The sequence below is a fragment of the Hipposideros armiger genome, unplaced genomic scaffold (assembly GCF_001890085.2).
Source record: "Hipposideros armiger isolate ML-2016 unplaced genomic scaffold, ASM189008v1 scaffold_530, whole genome shotgun sequence".
Taxonomy (NCBI): Eukaryota; Metazoa; Chordata; class Mammalia; order Chiroptera; family Hipposideridae; genus Hipposideros; species Hipposideros armiger.
The window spans coordinates 1,262,225-1,280,977 of NW_017731880.1; the positions used below are offsets into that span (position 1 = coordinate 1,262,225).

Consider the following 18,753-nt stretch of genomic DNA (forward strand, 5'->3'; position numbering starts at 1 on the left):
ATGTCCAGACTCCATGAATCTCAAGTATTCAGAATATTATTTGTGCTCCTAAAATTGGCAAGGACTTAGTGCCCTCGACCTGTAAGAGCCCTTAAATCCTCCCATTCATTTATTTGCATATTTGCTGAGCACCTACTTTGTTCCAGGTACTGTGGTTGGAGCTTGGAGGTTCAAAGACAGATAAAATAGTGTCTCTGCTCTCCTGCAGTTCTCATTCATTAGGGATTAAATGAAAACTAATAAATGCCATTTGTAGGAAAACATTGTAATTGAGATAAAATGTAGATTGTGGTTAGGGCACAAAACAGGGCATGATCTGCCCCTGGCTGTAGGCCTTCTCTCTGGAGTGGAATGATTGCCACCCAAAAGAATGATGCTGCTCTTCCCAGCGTACATGAGCTCTGCAACCTTGTGGCTTCCAGGCATTAATCGTTCAAGTCCCTCCACCTTCCCTCAGAAATTATTTTCCACAGAAATGATTTACAAACAAATGACAGGGCACATAAATTCCATCAGGTGAAAAAAGGATAATTTCATTGCATTCTTGTTGAAACCCCAGCCTCCTGCTTTATCCAAATCTCCGTAAATTCTCCCTAACCTGTCCCTCCAACCTATCTTTATCTATTGTCCTCATAGCCAAGACCTGCCTTTGCCCCCCAAGGCAGCTGATTCTGACAGAATCTGACTCTTGAGCTCAACTTCAGCCATCACTACCCCACACAGCTCATACCCTAAACAGTGCCAGTCACATAGTTAGAGCTCAAGAAAGTATTCCCAATTAACTGAACAGCCTAAGGGTTAGGACTTCACCCAGTGCCTATCAATACCTCTCTTTAGCCTGTGTAGTCTGTACTGTGTGCTGAAAGTTCAGTTTTAGCCCATCTTTATGGCCCACTCCATATCCAGCCCTAGTCAGCACCTTTTGTGGGACAGCTCCTCCAGCCCAGGTCAGCACCAAAAGGCAGACAGCTCCCCTAGTCCCGGTCAGCACCCAAAGGCGGACAGCTCCTCCAGCCCAGGTCAGCACCCAAAGGCAGACAGCTCCCCTAGTCAGCACTCAAAGGCGGACAGCTCCTGTAGCCCCGGTCAGCACCCAAAGGCGGACAGCTCCTCCAGCCCAGGTCAGCACCCAAAGGCGGACAGCTCCCCCAACGGTCAGCACCCAAAGGCGGACAGCTCCTCCAGCCCCGGTCAGCACCCAAAGGCGGACAGCTCCAGCCTCTTTCCACGCACTGCCCAGACTCGGCCTGAGTCACCCCGAACCGAGGCTTGAGACCCTAAGCCTTCTGATTCCTTGTAACGTCAGTGCAGCTCCTTGGGCCGCACCCACCCCTCCACAAGCCCCTCCCCCCAAAACCCCAGTTAACCAGAGGTCTGCGAACCCAGGCCGCTGCCTTCCTCCCACTTCCCCACCGCAGGTTCCTCGTTGAGGCTGTCACTCTTATCTGTCCTCACCCGCAAACCCTCTTGTACACGAACCTGATCCCCCACCCGCGCCTATCCGCTTTTCACCTGCCCCCCCAAACCAAACCACGCACCCGATCCTGCCCCAACCGGAGCCTCTCAGTCAAACCATCTTCTCTCCTCCAACCAGCTTCCCCGCAGGCCCCGCTCCCTCCCCTGTCCCCTCCCCTGTCCCCTCCCCTGTCCCATCCCTCCCGGATCCGCCTCCCCTCCTCCCCTCCCCCTGCGGCGTCCCGCTCGCTGCCGCGGTGTCCTGCAGGGTGTCGAGGTGTGTCGGCGGGCGGGGTGTCGCAGGGCGTGTCACGAGGTGAACTGGGGAGGGCCGGGGACCGAGGGGGGGGCGACGGCGGACGCGGACGCGGGGCCGAGGCTCTGCCCCTCCCCCGCCGAGCCGGCGGCCTCTCCCCGGAGAAGATGGCGGACCGCGCGGAGATGTTTTCTCTCTCCACCTTCCACTCGCTGTCGCCGCCGGGCTGCAGGTACGCGCTGGGCACCCCCGGCTGGCAGGCCCTTCCCTTCCTGCAGCCCCCAACCTGACCCGGTCTCCAGACTCCTCCAACCCGCCTTGCCGCCCCACCCCCATCGCTTTTGGGGGCCCAAGCCCCAGGCATCTCCCTGGTCCTGAGGCCTCTGACGCCTGCTCCCCATCCCCCACCTCTCTGTTCAGGGCCTCTCCGTTTTTGTCGTTTCCTTATTCTCCTCCAGCCCCAGTGATAGCCCCCTCCCCCCATTTCCCGCTGGGATCTAGTGCCGCACCCAGCTTGAGCAAGCTGACCCTTCAAGGGTGGAGGTCCTGGGCCTAGCCTCGGAGGGCCCCCTGCCGGGGCAGGACGTTGAGCACACGCCCTGTGCTTGGCAGTGTCCTTTTGGCCTTGTTGGGCCTCTCCTCCGTGGAGGCCTGGCCTGTAGGGCTCAGGGAGGGAGACTTGGAGTCAACCTGGAACCCTGGGGGAAGGGACTGTGGTGGGGACAGGGCTGCACCTCTGGGTGTAGGCCTGCCTTAGCTGGAGAGGGGAGACAAAGTGGCCAGACTGCTCCCAGAACAGGCTCGACTCCCCCCTCCCCCGCTGCTGCAGCTTCAGCTCCCCCTCCCCCCTGCTCTGCTCAGCCTGACTCCCCTGAGGCTGAGGCTGTGACCCAGAGGGGCCTGGAGGTAGCATGGAGGCAAAAGAGGCTGCTTGCTGGCTTTGCCAGAGGAGGACTGGGAGGAGGGTTGAGGGGACAAGCAACCCCTCTGGCTGTTCATAACTCCAATTTGGGGGGGAATCCACTGGAGAAAGAGCTTTGGGTTCACAATGATGGCAGGATGCAGGTCTTGGGTTGGAGGCTGTGGAGACCATGGGGCCTAGTAGCTGGATCTCCCTTTGCCCCTCCTAAGACCAGCTCCCAGGCAGGGCATCCAAGGTTGCTGGCTCTCTCTGGAGCCCTGTCCTTGCTCTCTGACCTGGTCTCCTCTCCAGGCCTCCCCAGGACATAAGTCTGGAAGAATTTGATGATGAAGACCTGTCTGAGATCACCGACGACTGTGGCCTGGGCCTCAGCTATGACTCGGACCACTGCGAGAAGGTGGGGAGGGCTTGGGGCACAGAGCCCTCTCACAGGCTCTGTTTAGCATTCACTTGGGGCTTTAGGGTGGATCTGAGCTCAGCCTTGAAACAAGAAACCCTCTGGTTGCCCCCTCCCCCATGGCCTCTTGGCCTGGGGTCTTCCTGGATAGCAAACCTCTCTGTTCCTAATAGACTGTAGGCCCTCCACTGAGGGCTTTCCCCAGCAGTCTTGCTTGACCCCCATTAGTAGGCTAGCTTGGGGGAGCAGAGGTGTGCCTATGCTTTGGGTGCCCTCTGTCCTCAGATCACTTCCCAGAAAGATGTAACCCCTTCCAGTTTTCATGTCACCTCGTCTCCTTCCCAGCCCTGTCTCCACTTGCATCGCTCTGCCTCATGTCTCCACCCCTGAAACCTTTTCTGCCCCATCTCTGCTTCTCCTCCTCTGTCTCTCCATGTTTCTGTTCCCATTCATTCAAGAACACTTCTGAGCAATTGCCACGTGGCAAGTGCCAGGGGCTTCCAGGTGCTTGGGAGGAGAACAGGACAGGTGGCCCCTGTTCTCAGGAGCTTATAGCCCTAGTAGGGGAGAAAGACATGTAAGAGGCAATGGCTGCCTGAGTGTCTAGGGCTGGATTTCAACCGAGGACACAGGTGCAATGAGGGGGAAGGGAGCCCAGCTGAGCGGGCCATCAGGGAAACTTTCCAGTGGGAAAGGCACACGACCTGCCCTTAGGGAGGACGAGTAGGAGCTGGGCAGAGGAGCAAGCAAGGTGGGAGGGAACGGAGGAGAGGAATTGCCCTGAGGGGATTAACTGTGTGGGAGGCCCTGAGGTTGTGCAAGCTTGGTGAATCTGGTGCCTGCTGTCTCTTCCTTCATTCATCGTGCGATATTTACTAAGCGTCTGCCACTGGAAGGTCTTGTTCTAGGGTGGGCACACCAGTGCTCGGTATGGACGGACGCTCTGCCCTGGCAGGGCTCGCAGCTTGGTGGGGGAAACAGACCAAACACTGTCCAGGGGTTGTGAGTTGCGTTAAACTGAAAGAAAGAGTGCTGGTGTCAAATGTGATGGGGTTTAGGGGTGAGGTGAGGCTGGCAGCTGGGTTGGGGCCACTCTGAGAATCTCTGTCACCCAGGCTTAGGAGTTTGGGCTCTTACCAAGAACTGGAGTGATCCTTATGTATCTTAAGTAGATTTAAAAAACAAAAAAAAACCCCAAACAGCTCTGATGGGGAGCAGAGTGACCTGGAGGTTTCCCTCCCTTGACTATGGCTCCCTGCCTTTCCCTCTCCTGACACCTGGGACTCCAAGTCACTGCCACACTCTCACCCAGCTCTGCCCTGTCCCCACTTTCTTGTAGGACGGCCTCTCCCTGGGGCGCTCGGAGCAGCTGCATCCCATCTGCTCCTTCCAGGATGACCTCCAAGAGTTTGAGATGATCGATGACAATGAAGAGGACGAGGAGGAGGAGGAGGAAGAGGAGGGGGGTGGGCAGGGCGAGGGGGGCGGAGGCCCCTGCTCTCAGTCCCTGGAGCCCCTGATCCCCTCCCCCTCCCTGGAGCCCCACAAGCCCCGGCCCACCACGCTCCACCTGACTGCACTGGGAGCCCAGGTGAGCACCCAAACGCACGGCAGCCTGTGGCTCTGGCCTGAGAACTGGAGCGCTTCCTTAGCGCAGCTCTCTTGCCCGTCCCGGCAGGACTCCCTGAACAATAATGGAGGCTTTGCCCCAGAGCCTCCAGCCTCCTGGCAGGAGACGGTGCTGTGCTCACCCCACCAGGAGCCCCTCAGAGGTAAGCCGGTAATGGGGGCACAGGCATTGAGGGGGGTAGGAGGAAGGAGGATGGGCTTGCTGATGCACCCCCCTCCCTGCTCTGCAGAGCCCCCCGCCCCCTTCCTGCCTGCGGATGGCGGCCCGGGCAGGGCACAGTCGCCTGTGGGCCGAGGCTGCGACTGCGAAGGGAACCGGCCTGCAGGGCCCCCGGTGCCTGGTGGGGCCTCGCCCTCCTCTGACCCAGGCATCGAAGCCGACCTGGGGAGCGGCTCCAGCAGGGGCCGCGGGGGCCGGCGCAGCAGCCAGGAGCTGTCGTCGCCGGGCTCAGACTCGGAGGACGTGGGGGCCGCGCGCCTGGGGCGCATGATTTCGTCCATCTCAGAGACGGAGCTGGAGCTGAGCAGCAGCAGCGGCCGCTCCTCGCACCTCACCAACTCCATCGAGGAGGCCTCGTCGCCGGCCTCGGAGCCGGAGCCGGAGCCGGAGCCCGCCTGCGAGCCGCCGCGCCGCCCTGCCTTCCTGCCCGTGGGCCCCGACGACACCAACAGTGAGTACGAGTCGGGCTCGGAGTCGGAGCCGGACCTGAGCGAGGACGCCGACTCGCCCTGGCTGCTCAGCAACCTCGTCAGCCGCATGATCTCCGAGGGCTCCTCGCCCATCCGCTGCCCCGGCCAGTGTCTGTCTCCCTCGCAGCGTCCTTCTGGGGAGCCCGTGTCCCCGGCCGGTGGAGGCCCTGAGCCAGCGGGCCCGGGCGGCGTGGAGCTAGTGGACATGGAGACGCTGTGCGGGTCGCCACCCCCTGCGCCCCCCGCGCCCCGGCCGGGCCCCGCACAGCCCGGGCCCTGCCTCTTCCTCAGCAACCCCACTCGCGACACCATCACGCCGCTGTGGGCCGCCCCGGGCCGCGCCGCCCGTCCTGGCCGCGCCTGTTCCGCCGCCTGCTCTGAGGAGGAGGACGAAGATGAAGACGACGAAGACGAGGAGGATGCTGAGGACAAGGCGGGCATCCCGGGGGGCAGGGGCTCGGGCCCGGCGGCGTCGCTGGACGCCTCCCTGGTGTACGACGCCGTCAAGTACACGCTGGTGGTGGACGAGCACACGCAGCTGGAGCTGGTGAGCCTGCGGCGCTGCGCCGGCCTGGGCGATGGCAGCGAGGAGGACAGTGGTGGCGAGGCCAGCGAGGACGAGGCGGGGGCTGCGCTGCTGGGTGGCGGTCAGGGCCTGGAGGGCGCCTCCCCGGACAGCCCCGACCTCACTTTCTCCAAGAAGTTCCTCAACGTCTTTGTCAACAGCACATCTCGGTCCTCCAGTGAGTGGGAGGTTGGGGGAGGGGGTGGCCCCACCTCCCACTGAGTCCCCAGAGTACCCAGGGCAGCCTAAGGGTCCGGGGGTGGCCAGGGCTGGGCACTGCCCTATTATACCCAGGAAAAGGCCGGGGGCTTTCCTCACACACCCAGCAGGCTGTCAGGGGTTGGGGGCTGCTGTGTCTCCCTCCCTGACTCAGGACAACCCACCGCACACTGGAGGGGAGGGGGCTTGGCCAGGCCTTCCAGCACTTTCCTGCCCCTCTGAGTCTCTGTCCCCCCATCTGTCTCAGGTACTGAGTCCTTTGGCCTTTTCTCCTGCCTGGTCAACGGGGAGGAGCGGGAGCAGACCCACCGGGCCGTCTTCAGGTACAGTCTGCCCCTCATTGTCAGAGACCCCAGCCTCAGTGTAGACACTATGGGACGATGGGGGACACAGCCCAGCCGGTCCTGCGTGGCCCCTGACCTCCCACCTGTGCCGTGACCTCAGGTTCATCCCCCGTCATCCTGATGAGCTGGAGCTGGACGTGGACGACCCGGTGCTGGTGGAGGCTGAGGGGGACGACCTCTGGTCCCGTGGCTTCAACATGCGCACCGGCGAGCGTGGGGTCTTCCCTGCCTTCTATGCACACGCGGTGCCCGGCCCTACCAAGGACCTGCTGGGTGAGGCCCCGTGTCCAGGGCCGCCCTGCCACCCCAGGTGCCCCCACCTGACACAGCCCCTTGTGCCTCCAGGGAGCAAGCGCGGGCCCTGCTGGGTGGAGCGTTTTGACGTGCAGTTCCTGGGCTCCGTGGAGGTGCCCTGTCACCAGGGCAATGGCATCCTTTGTGCAGCCATGCAGAAGGTCAGTCTGGAGGGGGGGACTCCTGACCTCCACAGGGGGCAGACCCCCACCCCAACTCAGGGGCCTGGGCAGAGCTCGAAGCTGTCCCTCATCATCTCAGGGGTCCTTGGGCTCCACCTTCCCATGGGCCCCTCTTTCCCTTTACCCATCCTCCTCTTGTCTGAAAATCAAGACCGAGCCTCACAGAGCCTTCCCGGGAGCCACCTGCTGGTGCTGTGCTTCAGTAGGAAGCAGGACAGCCCTGAACCAGCTGATGGGGACAGGCAGCGAGGAGGTTGGGGGCGGTGGAGGCCACGGGCCTGGCTGGAGGACTGGAGGGAAAAACAAGGCAGGCTGAGTGCATGGGGTGATCAGTAGGTCTGACACTGAGGAATGGCCAGGCCCCGGCTCACGTGTTCCAGAATCAGTGCCAGGAGCCTTCAAACACTACTTGAAATGTCCCACCAAGGGAGAGAAAGACCCTGTAGGCCCTGAGACCCGCTTCTTCTCCGGCTTCTTCCCCAGATTGCCACTGCCCGGAAACTGACCGTCCACCTCCGTCCTCCTGCCTCCTGTGACCTTGAGATTTCTCTGCGGGGGGTCAAGCTGAGTCTAAGTGGTGGACCCGAGGTGGGGGTGTGGGGGCCGGAGGCACAGGGGAATCTGGGGAGGGTCCGACTCGGGGACATCGGGCAGGGGTGGCCGGAGTAGCCGGCAGCCTGTGTCTAATCCCCACCTCTGTTTTAGTTCCAGCATTGCAGCCACTTCTTCCAGATGAAAAACATCTCCTTCTGCGGCTGCCACCCTCGCAACAGCTGGTGAGAGCCTTACCCTCCTGGTCCTCACCAGCCTGAGGTCCCCACCACCCTTGGGGTCTCCCCACCACCCTGAGGGTCCCCACCACCCTGAGGTCCCCACCAGCCTGAGGGTCCCCACCACCCTGAGGTCCCCACCAGCCTGAGGGTCCCCACCACCCTGAAGTCCCCACCACCCCGAGGGTCCTCACCATCCCGAGGTCCCCACCAGCCTGAGGGTCCCTACCACCATGCGGGCACCCACCTACACCCACGTGGTGCCTACTCTGGGCTCAGGAGACACGTCACACAGACCCTTATCTGGCCTGGGGGAAGACAGATAGACACACAGACAACTGAGTGCTAGAAGCACCTGTGGGGGTCTGGTAGACGTCTGTATGGGACTCCAGTGAGCACCTACAAGACCGGGGGTTCTGGGATCCAGTCTGCACACCTCAAAAGGCATGTAGGTGACAGGGTGGATTTTCTTCAGGAAGCCTGCTTTGCCCACGCTGTGGTTGAGAAGAACTGAGGGTCTCGGGGAGTCACTGGGATGAGGCTGCAGGGACACTAGGGGTAGCTGTCCCCTCTGACTGTGCCAAGGAGCTTAATCCCATTGGTGATGGGGTTGGTGTGTGACAATCGGGTTTACACGCTGGCTCTGGCTGCTGCGCACAGTGGATGGACCCAGGTAGCGGCTGAGGCCATCCAGGTGTCGTGTCCTGGAGGCATTTAGGAGGTGGGACAGGCAGGTAGATTGGAGGTAGGAGCTGGCCTGGATAGTGTGCCATCTGCATGATAGACAGGTAGAAACCCATATACCAAGAGAAGGAGCATGGAGTGAAGGTCCTGACAGCCTGAAGACGCAGCGTTCAATTGTAGATGAGGTGACATCTAAGTGGCCTCTGCTCCACGAACCGGGAGTGTGGGAGAGAGATCTGGAGAGAAGGTGTCAGTTGGGAGCAGGCAGATAACTGTGGCCAGGAGGGAAATGGCAAAGTGAGAAGGGACAGAAGCAAACGGGGCGGGGTAGTGACAGCATTGTGCCCAGCAGCTGTGGGGGCTCCAGGCACCCTGCCCAGCCTGCCGCCTGCCCGCCGATTGCCAGTGTCCTGGTGGAAGGAGAGAGGGGGAGGTAACCATAGAGACAGACAGGGCCATCAAGGGGCTCAAAAGGATGCGATGGGGTTGCAGAGAGGACGTAGATCCTCCAGGATGCAGGAAGAACACAGTGCTGTCGGTGCTGGGGCTGGTAACATGTTGAGGCCAGTGTGTGTGTGATTTGGACACTTGTGGTTCAGAGAACAAGCTGTCTGGGGGCCATGTTGACCCTCAGGAGGCCAGAGCTCAGGCTGGCTGCTTGACCAGTGAGGACGGAGCTGGTGTGACGGGACCCACTGTTCAGATGCTACTGAGGGATGGAGAGCTGGGATAGAGTGCCCAGGCCCAGTCAGATAGCAGTCAGCTCTGGCACCACGAGGCCCGGCCTGCACTGTGGCCCCAGCCCATGCAGACAATGGGCTGACGGTGGCACTGCCGACAGGAGCAGAACAGCTTTATTTCTCAAGATGGGGACTGGACGCCACAAGCTCAGGCCTGCAGGCTGGACAGTGACCCAGGTGCAGGTCTTTGAGCAGGATGGTCAGAGTGGTTCCAGGTGAAAATAAGTTGGTGGGGGAGGGACAAGATGCTGCTGTGCTGGCCCGGACCCCTGACCACTTGTCACTCCAGAGCATCCCGTCCCTCACGGGGAGGAGGCACTAAGGAAACAGCTGGGTGGCTGGTACCGCGTTTCATTGTCAAGTAGGAAGATCGGGAATGTTGGATGAGGTGGGAGGGTGGCCTTTAAGATCACAGGCTGCCACAGACTGGCTGTGTGTCCTTGGGCACATTAACAACCCCCTCTGTGCCTTAATTGCCTCGTCTCACCTGGCTGTTGTGAGGCTTCTGTGAGTTACTAACGAGGTCCTTAGGATAGGGTTGGGCACTTGGTAAGCGGCATCTGAGTGTGGTGACTGTGGAGGTGATTACTTGACTGGGGCGATGGAGACAAGGCTCTGATGTCCACAGACAGCACGAGCATGTTGTGCCGGCAGTGAATGGTTCCCACCTGGAGGGACCATAAAACCCCAGGCGATCACCGTGGATCGCATTGGTCACTGCTGGGGGGTCTTGAGTCCCACAATGTGGGACTGCCTGGAGAGTCACTTTCACGGCGTCTTGGATGAGGAGAAAGGCGGATTTGGGAAAGGCATACCAGAAGCAGAGTCAGGCAGTTACAGGCGAGTGACAGAGCCAGGTTCTTCTGCAGAAAAAGGGTTTCCCAGATCAGGGGCCGCAGTAGAGCTCTGAAAACAGATGCCGCTGAGCAGGCTCATGGTGTCAGCTGACACAAGCAAGGTGTGACAGCTGAGACACAAGGCAGGGGAGGGGCCTTGCTGTGGTCTGTGGTCCGTGGTCCAGGCTCGGGGAGGGAGGTGCCACTGGACAGCCTGTCTTGGACGAAGGAGCATACCTAGCCCCTCATAGGGGCCTAGCGTGGTGTTTGGACTGGACCCAAAAAGGCACCTTTGAATCTTTAAGTCGTGGGACCCACACATCTGTCCCCACTGTTCCCCAAGCCCTCTGTCCCTGCGTCTGCTCCAGATCACAGGGCTGAGGTGTGGCCCTGATGCCCTACGCCCGACTCCCCTGCAGCTATTTCGGATTCATCACTAAACACCCCCTGCTCAGCCGCTTCGCCTGCCACGTCTTCGTGTCCCAGGAGTCCATGCGGCCTGTGGCCCAGAGTGTGGGGTGAGTGCGGTTCAAGGGGTTAGGCTGGGAGGGGTGCAGCTGCAGGCAGGGCCAGGGGTGAGTGGGGCTGGGAAGATGGCTGGGGCGTGAGGTTGGGGCACTGGGGACAGGAGTGGGAAGGACACTTTGGGCAGAAGCCAGAGGGCAGGTTGGCGAGCAGCCAGATGGTGGCTGGAAACGTGAGGCAGGAGCGGGGGGTGGAAAGGACACAGACACTTTGCACAGGTGTGGGGTCGGGGTGGGAATGGGGCCTTGAGGCCAGAGAATACGGAAAAGGACAGCTGGGGGGTGCTGGGCAGGCCAAGTACAGGGGTGGGAGGGACGAGGACAAGGACGCAGGCCCTGAGTGCCGGGGGCCCCGCTCTCTCCTGCAGCCGCGCCTTCCTGGAGTACTACCAGGAGCACCTGGAGTACGCCTGCCCCACAGAGGACATCTACCTGGAGTAGCCGCCACTGTGCTCCCACTCCGGGCACAGCTGGGGCTGGGGTGTCTCAGGCCACGCGGCTTTGGCAAGGACTGGATTGGGGGCACGTGGGACCTGCTGTCTAGGGCTCCCCCCTGCTCTGCAGGGCTGCTTCCCTCTGACCCTTCTCTGTGTCTGTCCACCCCTCCGTGCCTGCAAACTCTGCCCTCTGCTCTTTATTTTGGGGTCAGAGCTGGGAGGGGGTGTGGGGGAAGGCCCGGCTCTGGGTAACTGGTGACATCAGGCTTCCAGGTGGCCCCTTCCTGCCCCTCCCCTGTGATTTAAAAGGAATTTTAATTTTTATAGTGAATCTCAAGGGGCCACCCCATCCTTGGCCACAGGGACAGAGAGGGACCCCACAGCGCCCCACACGGAGCTCAGGGGGAAGCAGGGAGGGTTCCCCAGAGGAGCCTTGTGGACACTAGCGGTTCCTGAAGCTCCCCACAAGCCCCAGACTTTGCTCGGAGGAGGCCCGCCCCGCGCCCTGCCACACCAGCCTCTGCTTTGCCACTGCAAACTCCCCGCAGTCCAGCACCTGAATAAACTCTCTGCTTGGTGTGACCCTGTGTGTTTCTGGGGGCACAGATACGCAGCCAGGGGCCCAGGTGCTGCCATGGCAGTGGGCACCAAGACCCCGCTGATGTGTTCGCGAGCAGTTCCGCTGACCAGTGCACTCCGAACTCATGCCGGGGCTCCCTGGGGCTTCTCCCCAAACAGCCTTAATTAGCCAGAGAAGATGCCGGCCACACAAGGCATTTGCCTTCCACTCTCACTGGAGCACCGGGCTGGGGAGACGCTGTAAGTGTGTGTCATGAGTGTGTGTGCACAGGGACAGGGCACAGGTCAATCTGCTTAGATCTTTATTAAAGTTGGCATTTAAAAAATTCACGGAGCTCCAGAAGAAAAGAGGCGAGCATTTTCCACTATGGCCCTGGGTGATTGCAGACAAAGGGCTTCCTGGCCCCTCACCTCCCATGAACCCCCATGGTCAGGGGCTGAGGGCAGTGGTGGTCAGTGCCCTCCTGAAGGTGGCCGGGGTCCCTCCCCCTGAACCTGGGACTAGGGCAACAGCAGGATGACAAACAGGTGGAAGTTACGAAGTGACAGCGAGCAGAGAATGGACAAGTTCATTACATAAAAATTTGAAACTTCTGTCTATAAAAATTACACACCCAGACTCAAAGTAAGGGCAGCCACCAAACAAATCCAGTCCCAGTCTTGAGTCCATAAGTGACCCAGCCCTTTAGCGCCCAGAGCAGTCGCCCAGTGGAAAGCAGCTTGTTAACCACACACCAGAACGGCAAGCAGACCGTCTGAGAGGGAAAGTTTCTGACCAATTTAAGTTGTAAAGAGCACCCTGGGACGCGTGTGTTTGAAACGTGCACCCCCTCCGCATCTGGGCTCAGGGGCATGGTTCTCAGACCCCATGACTGCCCCACCGTGGGGACCTGCCCCCCACCCACGCTCACCCTGCTCTGAGGTGGGAATTCCCATGCCCACCGTTGTCCATCTTGGGGGTACCAACCATGTCTCAGCCCCCCAGCCCCTGTTGGGGTCGGCAGCTCCCTCCAACTTGTCTCCCCACTTTTCTGGCCTGGCCAGCTTTCCCTCCCACCTGGCCCTTTAGGACAGCTGTTAGACATGCGTGGGCATCCTTCATCTGAAACAGCTCCCTCTAGGTAGGGCCCTTTTCCTGCTGGGCAGGTGCGGGAAAGGGCCCTACCTGCCTCCCCGTCTCCAGCGACTGCTTACCAGGCACAACTGAGCTCCAGACCCACGAAGGCTCAGTCCTGGGTCCTCCTTGCCTGGGACTTCCCTGTGCCCAGGGTCTGGTGTTCTGCCTCTGAGCAGACAGGGCTCAGCCGTGTGCTGTGCCCCAGCTCGCCAGCCCAGCTGACCTCCAGGGCATTCCCTTGGCCAGTTCCTGGCTGGCACTTTGCAGAGCTCTGTAAATACGATGACCCCGTATACACAACAAGGGTTCTGAGGTGCTGGGGCCTAAACTGTCAGATCCTACAAACTCATGAGCCTTGCCCACACCTGCCCCGATTTGTCTGTGTTGTGCGTTTTACATTTGTCCCAGTCACCTGAGCCGGAGTCCTGGAGTTACCCTGCACACACCCCCGCTGTCACCTTGACCCTTACCCTGTCACCCCAACTCTGCCTGGATCAAACCACCTTCACTTTCCTCCTGGACCCGACAGCCTCCTCTGGTCTCCTTGCCTCCACCTGTGTCTGAATCCAGATGCGCCTGCTGCCAGACCAGGGCTTTTAAACAAACCCGAACAGGCCACCACTTCAACTGTCCTGGCTCCCTGCTGACCCTCAGCCTGGCTTGTCCCTGCCTCTCTGGCCTCTACTCCCCCTGCCCCATTTCTGCCCTCGGAACCTCTGAGCTTCCTATGGGCACCTCCTGTCCTGGGCACTGGGGACCTGGAGGCGGGTGAGGTGGCTCCTGCCTGCCCCCAGCAGAGGCCGTGGCTGGGGGCCCCGTGCCTGGTCCTCCCAGAGCTGTGCGGCACCTGGCACATGAGCCGGCCTCCACGGCCAGGACTGGCTTCTGGAAGGCGAGCTCAGGTGGCATCCTAAACAAAAGCTTTCTACGCAGTGTTTTTCAGAATACTGAAAACACAAAAATAATCGACACTTTGACCAGTTGGGTTAACTAAATTAAGGTGTATTTACCTAATTGAAATATTGGGCACATATGAAAAAAGTGAGTTTACTAACATTTAGTAATAATACAGAAAACATTTGTGATGTTACAGGAAAATCATTCTGCAGAGCTGTGCTACGTGGAGCGTGCCGAGGGCTGGACCAGAACAGCGGAGGCTCACCGCCGCTGTCGCTGGGCTGGGACTGAGCATGTCTCCTTTCAAGTATTACATGTCGCTTATTAGAGACCCCAAATGCGAGTAGAAACAGCCACAGGAAAACTGGAACTAAAAAGTAAAGATATATTAGTTAAATGCAAACAAAAAAAATTATTTTGGCCACAGCAAAAGCAGCCATCTCGTATGGTTGTCAGGAGACTGGAGGAGCTCAGCCATCAGACAGGCCGAGAGCAGAGCTGCACCCGATTTGTACTCGGCACCATTTTTATAAGCACCACACAAAGTCTAATTTCTCCATTTTATTTTGTTAAGTATTGCTTTTCCATGATAAAGGGTAGTACACGGTCACTATAGAAATTTTGGAAATTGCAGAAAATGGAAGAAGAAAATCCTTACATCTTTTCAATTCAAAGAATTATTGCTGATGTCCTGGTGAGTTTTTTTCCAGCCTCCTTTCTATATATATGGGTTTTATTTTGTTCTGCTGGAGGGCAGAGGGGGGTTGGGGGATCAAGGAGGAATTCAAGGCAAAGAGAGTAAAGCCAAGTCGCCGTTAAGAAATGGCAGGTGCGATGACGACGGTCTCAGCACACGGGCCTCTTGCTCTGAGGCTACAGACCAACAAAGACACGATTCAAAATGTTTGAGTGTCAAGAACAAGGACAAACTCATAATCACAGGGATGGATTTTAACGCCTCGATCACTTTACAATACAAAACATAGATCTGAAAATACAGTTAATAAGGTGAAATGAACACATGCACTCGGGAAACAGGTGAAGAAGCGTGCCCTCTCGGAGGCCCAGCAGCTGCGGCCATGGTGGGAAGACGGTCCCACTGCTGAGCCTTTAAAATGGAGCGGTGGTTCTGACGTCGTCGAAAGAGGCACAGGTAACAAAACCTGTGACCGGGGATCCTGGTAACAGCCCCTTCTCAAAGTGGACCCTCCAAGTGGAGGCCCAACTGCCTCGCTCCCAGCAGAGCTGTGTTCCAGGTTCTTACCCTTTGGGGCTGTGGCTGGTTTGCAGGTGTGAGGCGTGTGGGTGGAACAGGAGTTGATGCCCCGCATGAGGTCTCTCCAGGAATGTGCCTCCTGCCCCCTGGGGTCCTGTTTTATGGATTGGCATAAAACCCAGCATACAGCCTGCCTCGCATAAGCCAAAGCCAACTGCGAGCACATGTGAGTGATGCCCTCCCTGAGAGGATCAGAGCACTCAGCACTAAAAGCTGTATCGGCTATTATTTGGGTTGATAACAAAAGAGCAATTTTGATTTCATTTCTTATTTCCTTTGGGCAAAGCTGGAGCAGACAGAAGTGGCCAGCCCCTGGCACATAGGGGCCTGGTGCAAAACCCCTGTAGGAACCCACTCACTGGCCCATGGGCCCCCAATGCGGCAGCCTTCGTCTGCACAGCCTGTACTCTGGGACGACCTGCATGAGATTTACCTGGAGAGGAGGCCAACCACCCCCAGTGTCTGCAGCGTTGCTCTTACTCGTCAGCTGAGGGTCATGAAACCTCTGGTGGTGGGGCGGGGGGGCGGCAGAGTCAGCTGTCTCAGCCCCACCAGCTGGCAGGCCTTCGCCCTGTCCTCCCTCAGGGACCCCCCAGTGAGGGACTGGACTGTCCAACTCACACAGAGAAGTGTCTCAATCCAGGTGACTTGTCCAGTTTGAGGTGGCAACGGAGAGGGAGGCGGTCATGTGGCCCCTCCATCAGGACACATCCCCGAGGGGGTGGCAGGGTGAACACAGGTGGACCCCCGGGGCTCTGCCTCATGTCTCCAGGAATCAGTGCCTCATCCTGCACCCCAAGGACTCAGCACATGACCTGTGACAGCATCTGTCCCCTGGTTGGCAGGCACCATGTCTCATTCCTCTTGCTGCTAGCCCACATTTGCTGGGATTGGGAGCATGGGGATTAGTACATAATGCTCTTCTGTGTTAGTTATCATTCTGTTGTCACAGCCAACCCACAGAAAGTGACTCTGAGTAACTTAACCAAAAGGGGACTTATTGGGAGGCTGTTGGGGTCTTCCAGGTGGGAAAGAAGGCAAGACGAAGGAGATGAGAGGGCAAGTGGCCACCTCTGTGACGAGCGGGCAGCCCAGTTCTGCTGTGGGCAGATGAACTGACCCCTCCCCACTCAGTGGGTCCCCACCCCCCCGGAAATGCACTTCTGGGTGGAGGGAGGCAGCTGGACTGACAGTCCCTCCAGGCTGGAGGGCTGCTACTCCCCAGCAAGAAACTAGGGGCTCTCTGGGGAGGGCAGGCTCTGGATGCCATTGTCTGATGCAGCCGCCCCTCCTTGGGAAGTGTTCCCACTCTTGCTGTGGAATCCTGGGCCGGCCACCGGCACCTGCTCCCTCCCTCCAGGGCCCCATCGTCTGTCGGCTCAGATGAACCCCCCAGCCCCTCTCCCTCTTGGGTCCCTTCTCCTGAGATGCCAGAGGAGAAGGGCTCAGCTCTCCCTCCTCTCTTGGGGGGCTGCCAAAGAGGATGAGGTTTGTGCTGCAGGGGGATCATGCCTAGGGCCCCATGGCAGTGACCACCCTGAGGAGGGGTCTTCACACAAAGGAGGAGGCTGAACAGCATAAATAAACGCCCCCCCCCCCTCCGGTGCTCCTGCCCCTTCACCTGGTTTGGGGTCAAGAAGGTGACAGGACTCACCTGGCATCCTAAAGGCAGTGTCCAGGATGCCAGAAACGGATGAGATTAGACTTGAGTGAAACGCACACGCTAGGGGCGTGGCCTACCCGGGACGGAGGGCACAGACCTTGCCTGGGGCGTTCCAGCAAGCTCACCTTACTTTGGTAATTAAAAACATTCAAAGAAGAGGCTGGTTTAAATTTTCCACGGAAACGTCCCTTTTGCTCCCCCTTCTGGTCACTTGGGGGATAGGCGAGCACAGGAGTGAGCACGGGGGCTCCCCTTGCTCCTGGGCGGCTGCCCTTCTGCCTGCGGGTCACCCGGCTTTCTTCCTGACCCGCTGAGGGGAACCACGGCACTGTTCTGTTGGTTTGCTGTCCGTCCCCAGCACACTCGGCTCCTTCCACCTGCCAGGCAGGTGAAGGATGGATGAGGTCAGGCTCACAGACAGGCAAGCGGCTGTTTTAAATCAACAGTAGCAGAGGAGGAAGTGGAGTGCAGGGACCCTGGGGACAGCATTTCGGGCATGACAGGAGTGTGTGCATGCGTGCAGGGATGTTTGCACTCTCCGATGCCTGTATGAGGGTCGTGCATTGCACTAAAGCAGCTAAAATGAAAAACGGGCCTTTCCACTCCCAAAAGCATTGTTGCAAAGCCAAAGGGAACGGAAGGGTGGGAGGGAGGACCCTTACAGGCAGACGGTGGGTTTGAACTCAGGGGACAGAATGTCAGGCGGCAGAGAAGCTCACTGCCTGGTCTCCCCTGCGTCCCCCTCCAAGATTGTGCTCTTGCAGAGACAAGGACTGTTCCTCTGTGGCATTCACCAGTTAAGTTTTTATCTCCGCTGAAGTATGAGATACGCACATGCCATCATAAAGTGCACACAGCTGAAGCGTGCAGCTTGCTTGCTTCATACACACGTCTGCACCATGCTCCCCCTCTCCCCCCATCAAGGTGGGGACCGCTGGCAGCACCCCTTGGTCCTCTCATGTTCCTCCCTAGGCAACGTCCACATGCCCCACCCACGAGGTGCCAGCTCTATCATTGAAAGTCCATGCGTGTCTGAGACCCAGGGGTGGTCTCCTGTCCTTCGCTGGACGGTGAGCACCATGGAGCAGGGGTGGGGCCCTCTGGTGACCTGTGCCCTCAGAACTAAGGAAGTGACTGACGCTTGCTCTGCAGGTGGGGCCGCAGACCTGAAGGTGCCTGCAGTGGTGGGGGGGGGGGGCCTGCGGAAGCGTCTCTCTCGGATCCCACACAGATGTGCACCTGCCTCAGGTCCTCTGTCCTTACCCTGAAACCAATGCACCCCGCCCGATGTGACTGTGGCCTCAGTGGAGAGAAGCTGTAGGCTGCCTGGGGGAGGGGGTGGGTATGCCCAGCCCACGTGGGACCCACATCAGTGGCTGCAGGGGTCCTCAAGGGAACCATCACCCTATGGGACTTGGGGCATAGTCAGTGAAGTCCCCAAACCAGACTAGAAGTGATGGGAGTCACATGGAGAACACAGAGGGGCCTCAGCACTGGCAGCACAGGCTCACTCAGCCCACCTGCACGCGCACACATGCCAACACATGCCCTGTCCCAGGAGGACTGCTTTCCGCTGCAAAGAACAGATGACCCACCGCCAGCAGCTTAAACAGCAGCATTTGCTTCCTCATACTGCAAGCTCTGGAGGCAGACGGCCGGAGAAGCTGCAGCCACTGCACGATGTCTGGTCAGGCCCAGGGATGCCATGGACCCAGCCTCACAGAAGCCCGAGGGCCCAGGGGCCCCATCACACTGTTCTAACCATCCACTAACAAGGACTCTTGGTCACATGGCACTCCTGGACCAATCACTGGACTGACTGGCCACTGACCCACTGAAAAGGCAGGGCCTGCTGGTGAGGAAGGGGATGGTTGGTCTGCCTAGAGGACAGACCCCCACTTTGGGGCCTGGAGCACCCACATGGCACTCTCCTTAACCAACGCGGACAGAGCAGCGGGGTCTGCCTGTGCCCTGGGAGCACACGTGGGGACCTCAGAAGGCCCTAGTATGGCTGTGCGGATGTGGGCAGGCAGTCGGGAGGTCCTCTCTGCAGAGGGCATGACAAGGGGACAGGCAGGCCTCGGGGTGAGGGCATGGCAGCCGCTGCAGGAGTCTGGACTTGATCCTGAGCCTGCAGATTTCTGAGCTGAGATGGACCCAAACCTGACATGTTTTTTTGTTTGTTTGTTTGTTTTTATTGGGGAATTGGGGGGATGGGAACAGTGCTGGGGAATTGGGGGAAGGGGAACAGACAAGTTGCTATCCTTTTGTTCTTCA

The 18,753-nt window shown here is 59.1% G+C and overlaps 1 protein-coding gene across 2 annotated transcripts; it reads left to right on the plus strand.

The window, feature by feature from the left end:
• Positions 1-1,616: 1,616 nt before the first annotated feature.
• Positions 1,617-11,526, plus strand: MAPK8IP2 (mitogen-activated protein kinase 8 interacting protein 2). Of its 2 annotated transcripts, XM_019668595.1 has the most exons (12): positions 1,623-1,943; positions 2,925-3,030; positions 4,370-4,621; positions 4,709-4,802; positions 4,890-6,092; positions 6,381-6,456; positions 6,578-6,750; positions 6,823-6,932; positions 7,437-7,541; positions 7,659-7,729; positions 10,403-10,501; positions 10,876-11,526. In XM_019668595.1, exons 1-12 carry the CDS (start codon positions 1,879-1,881, stop codon positions 10,946-10,948), a joined length of 2,427 nt encoding a protein of 808 aa, XP_019524140.1. In that variant the 5' UTR covers positions 1,623-1,878; the 3' UTR covers positions 10,949-11,526. The 2 variants fall into 2 exon arrangements, with proteins under 2 accessions (XP_019524142.1, XP_019524140.1); XM_019668597.1 differs by lacking the exon at positions 10,876-11,526 and having other exon boundaries at positions 1,617-1,943; positions 10,352-10,438.
• Positions 11,527-18,753: the final 7,227 nt, after the last annotated feature.

Coding starts and splice junctions, on each gene's coding strand:
- MAPK8IP2 (XM_019668595.1), top strand. CDS start 1,879: ATGGCGGACCGCGCGGAGATGTTTTCTCTCTCCACCTTCCACTCGCTG. Junction 4,622..4,708: donor TGACTGCACTGGGAGCCCAG/GTGAGCACCCAA, acceptor CCGTCCCGGCAG/GACTCCCTGAACAATAATGG. Junction 6,457..6,577: donor ACCCACCGGGCCGTCTTCAG/GTACAGTCTGCC, acceptor CCGTGACCTCAG/GTTCATCCCCCGTCATCCTG.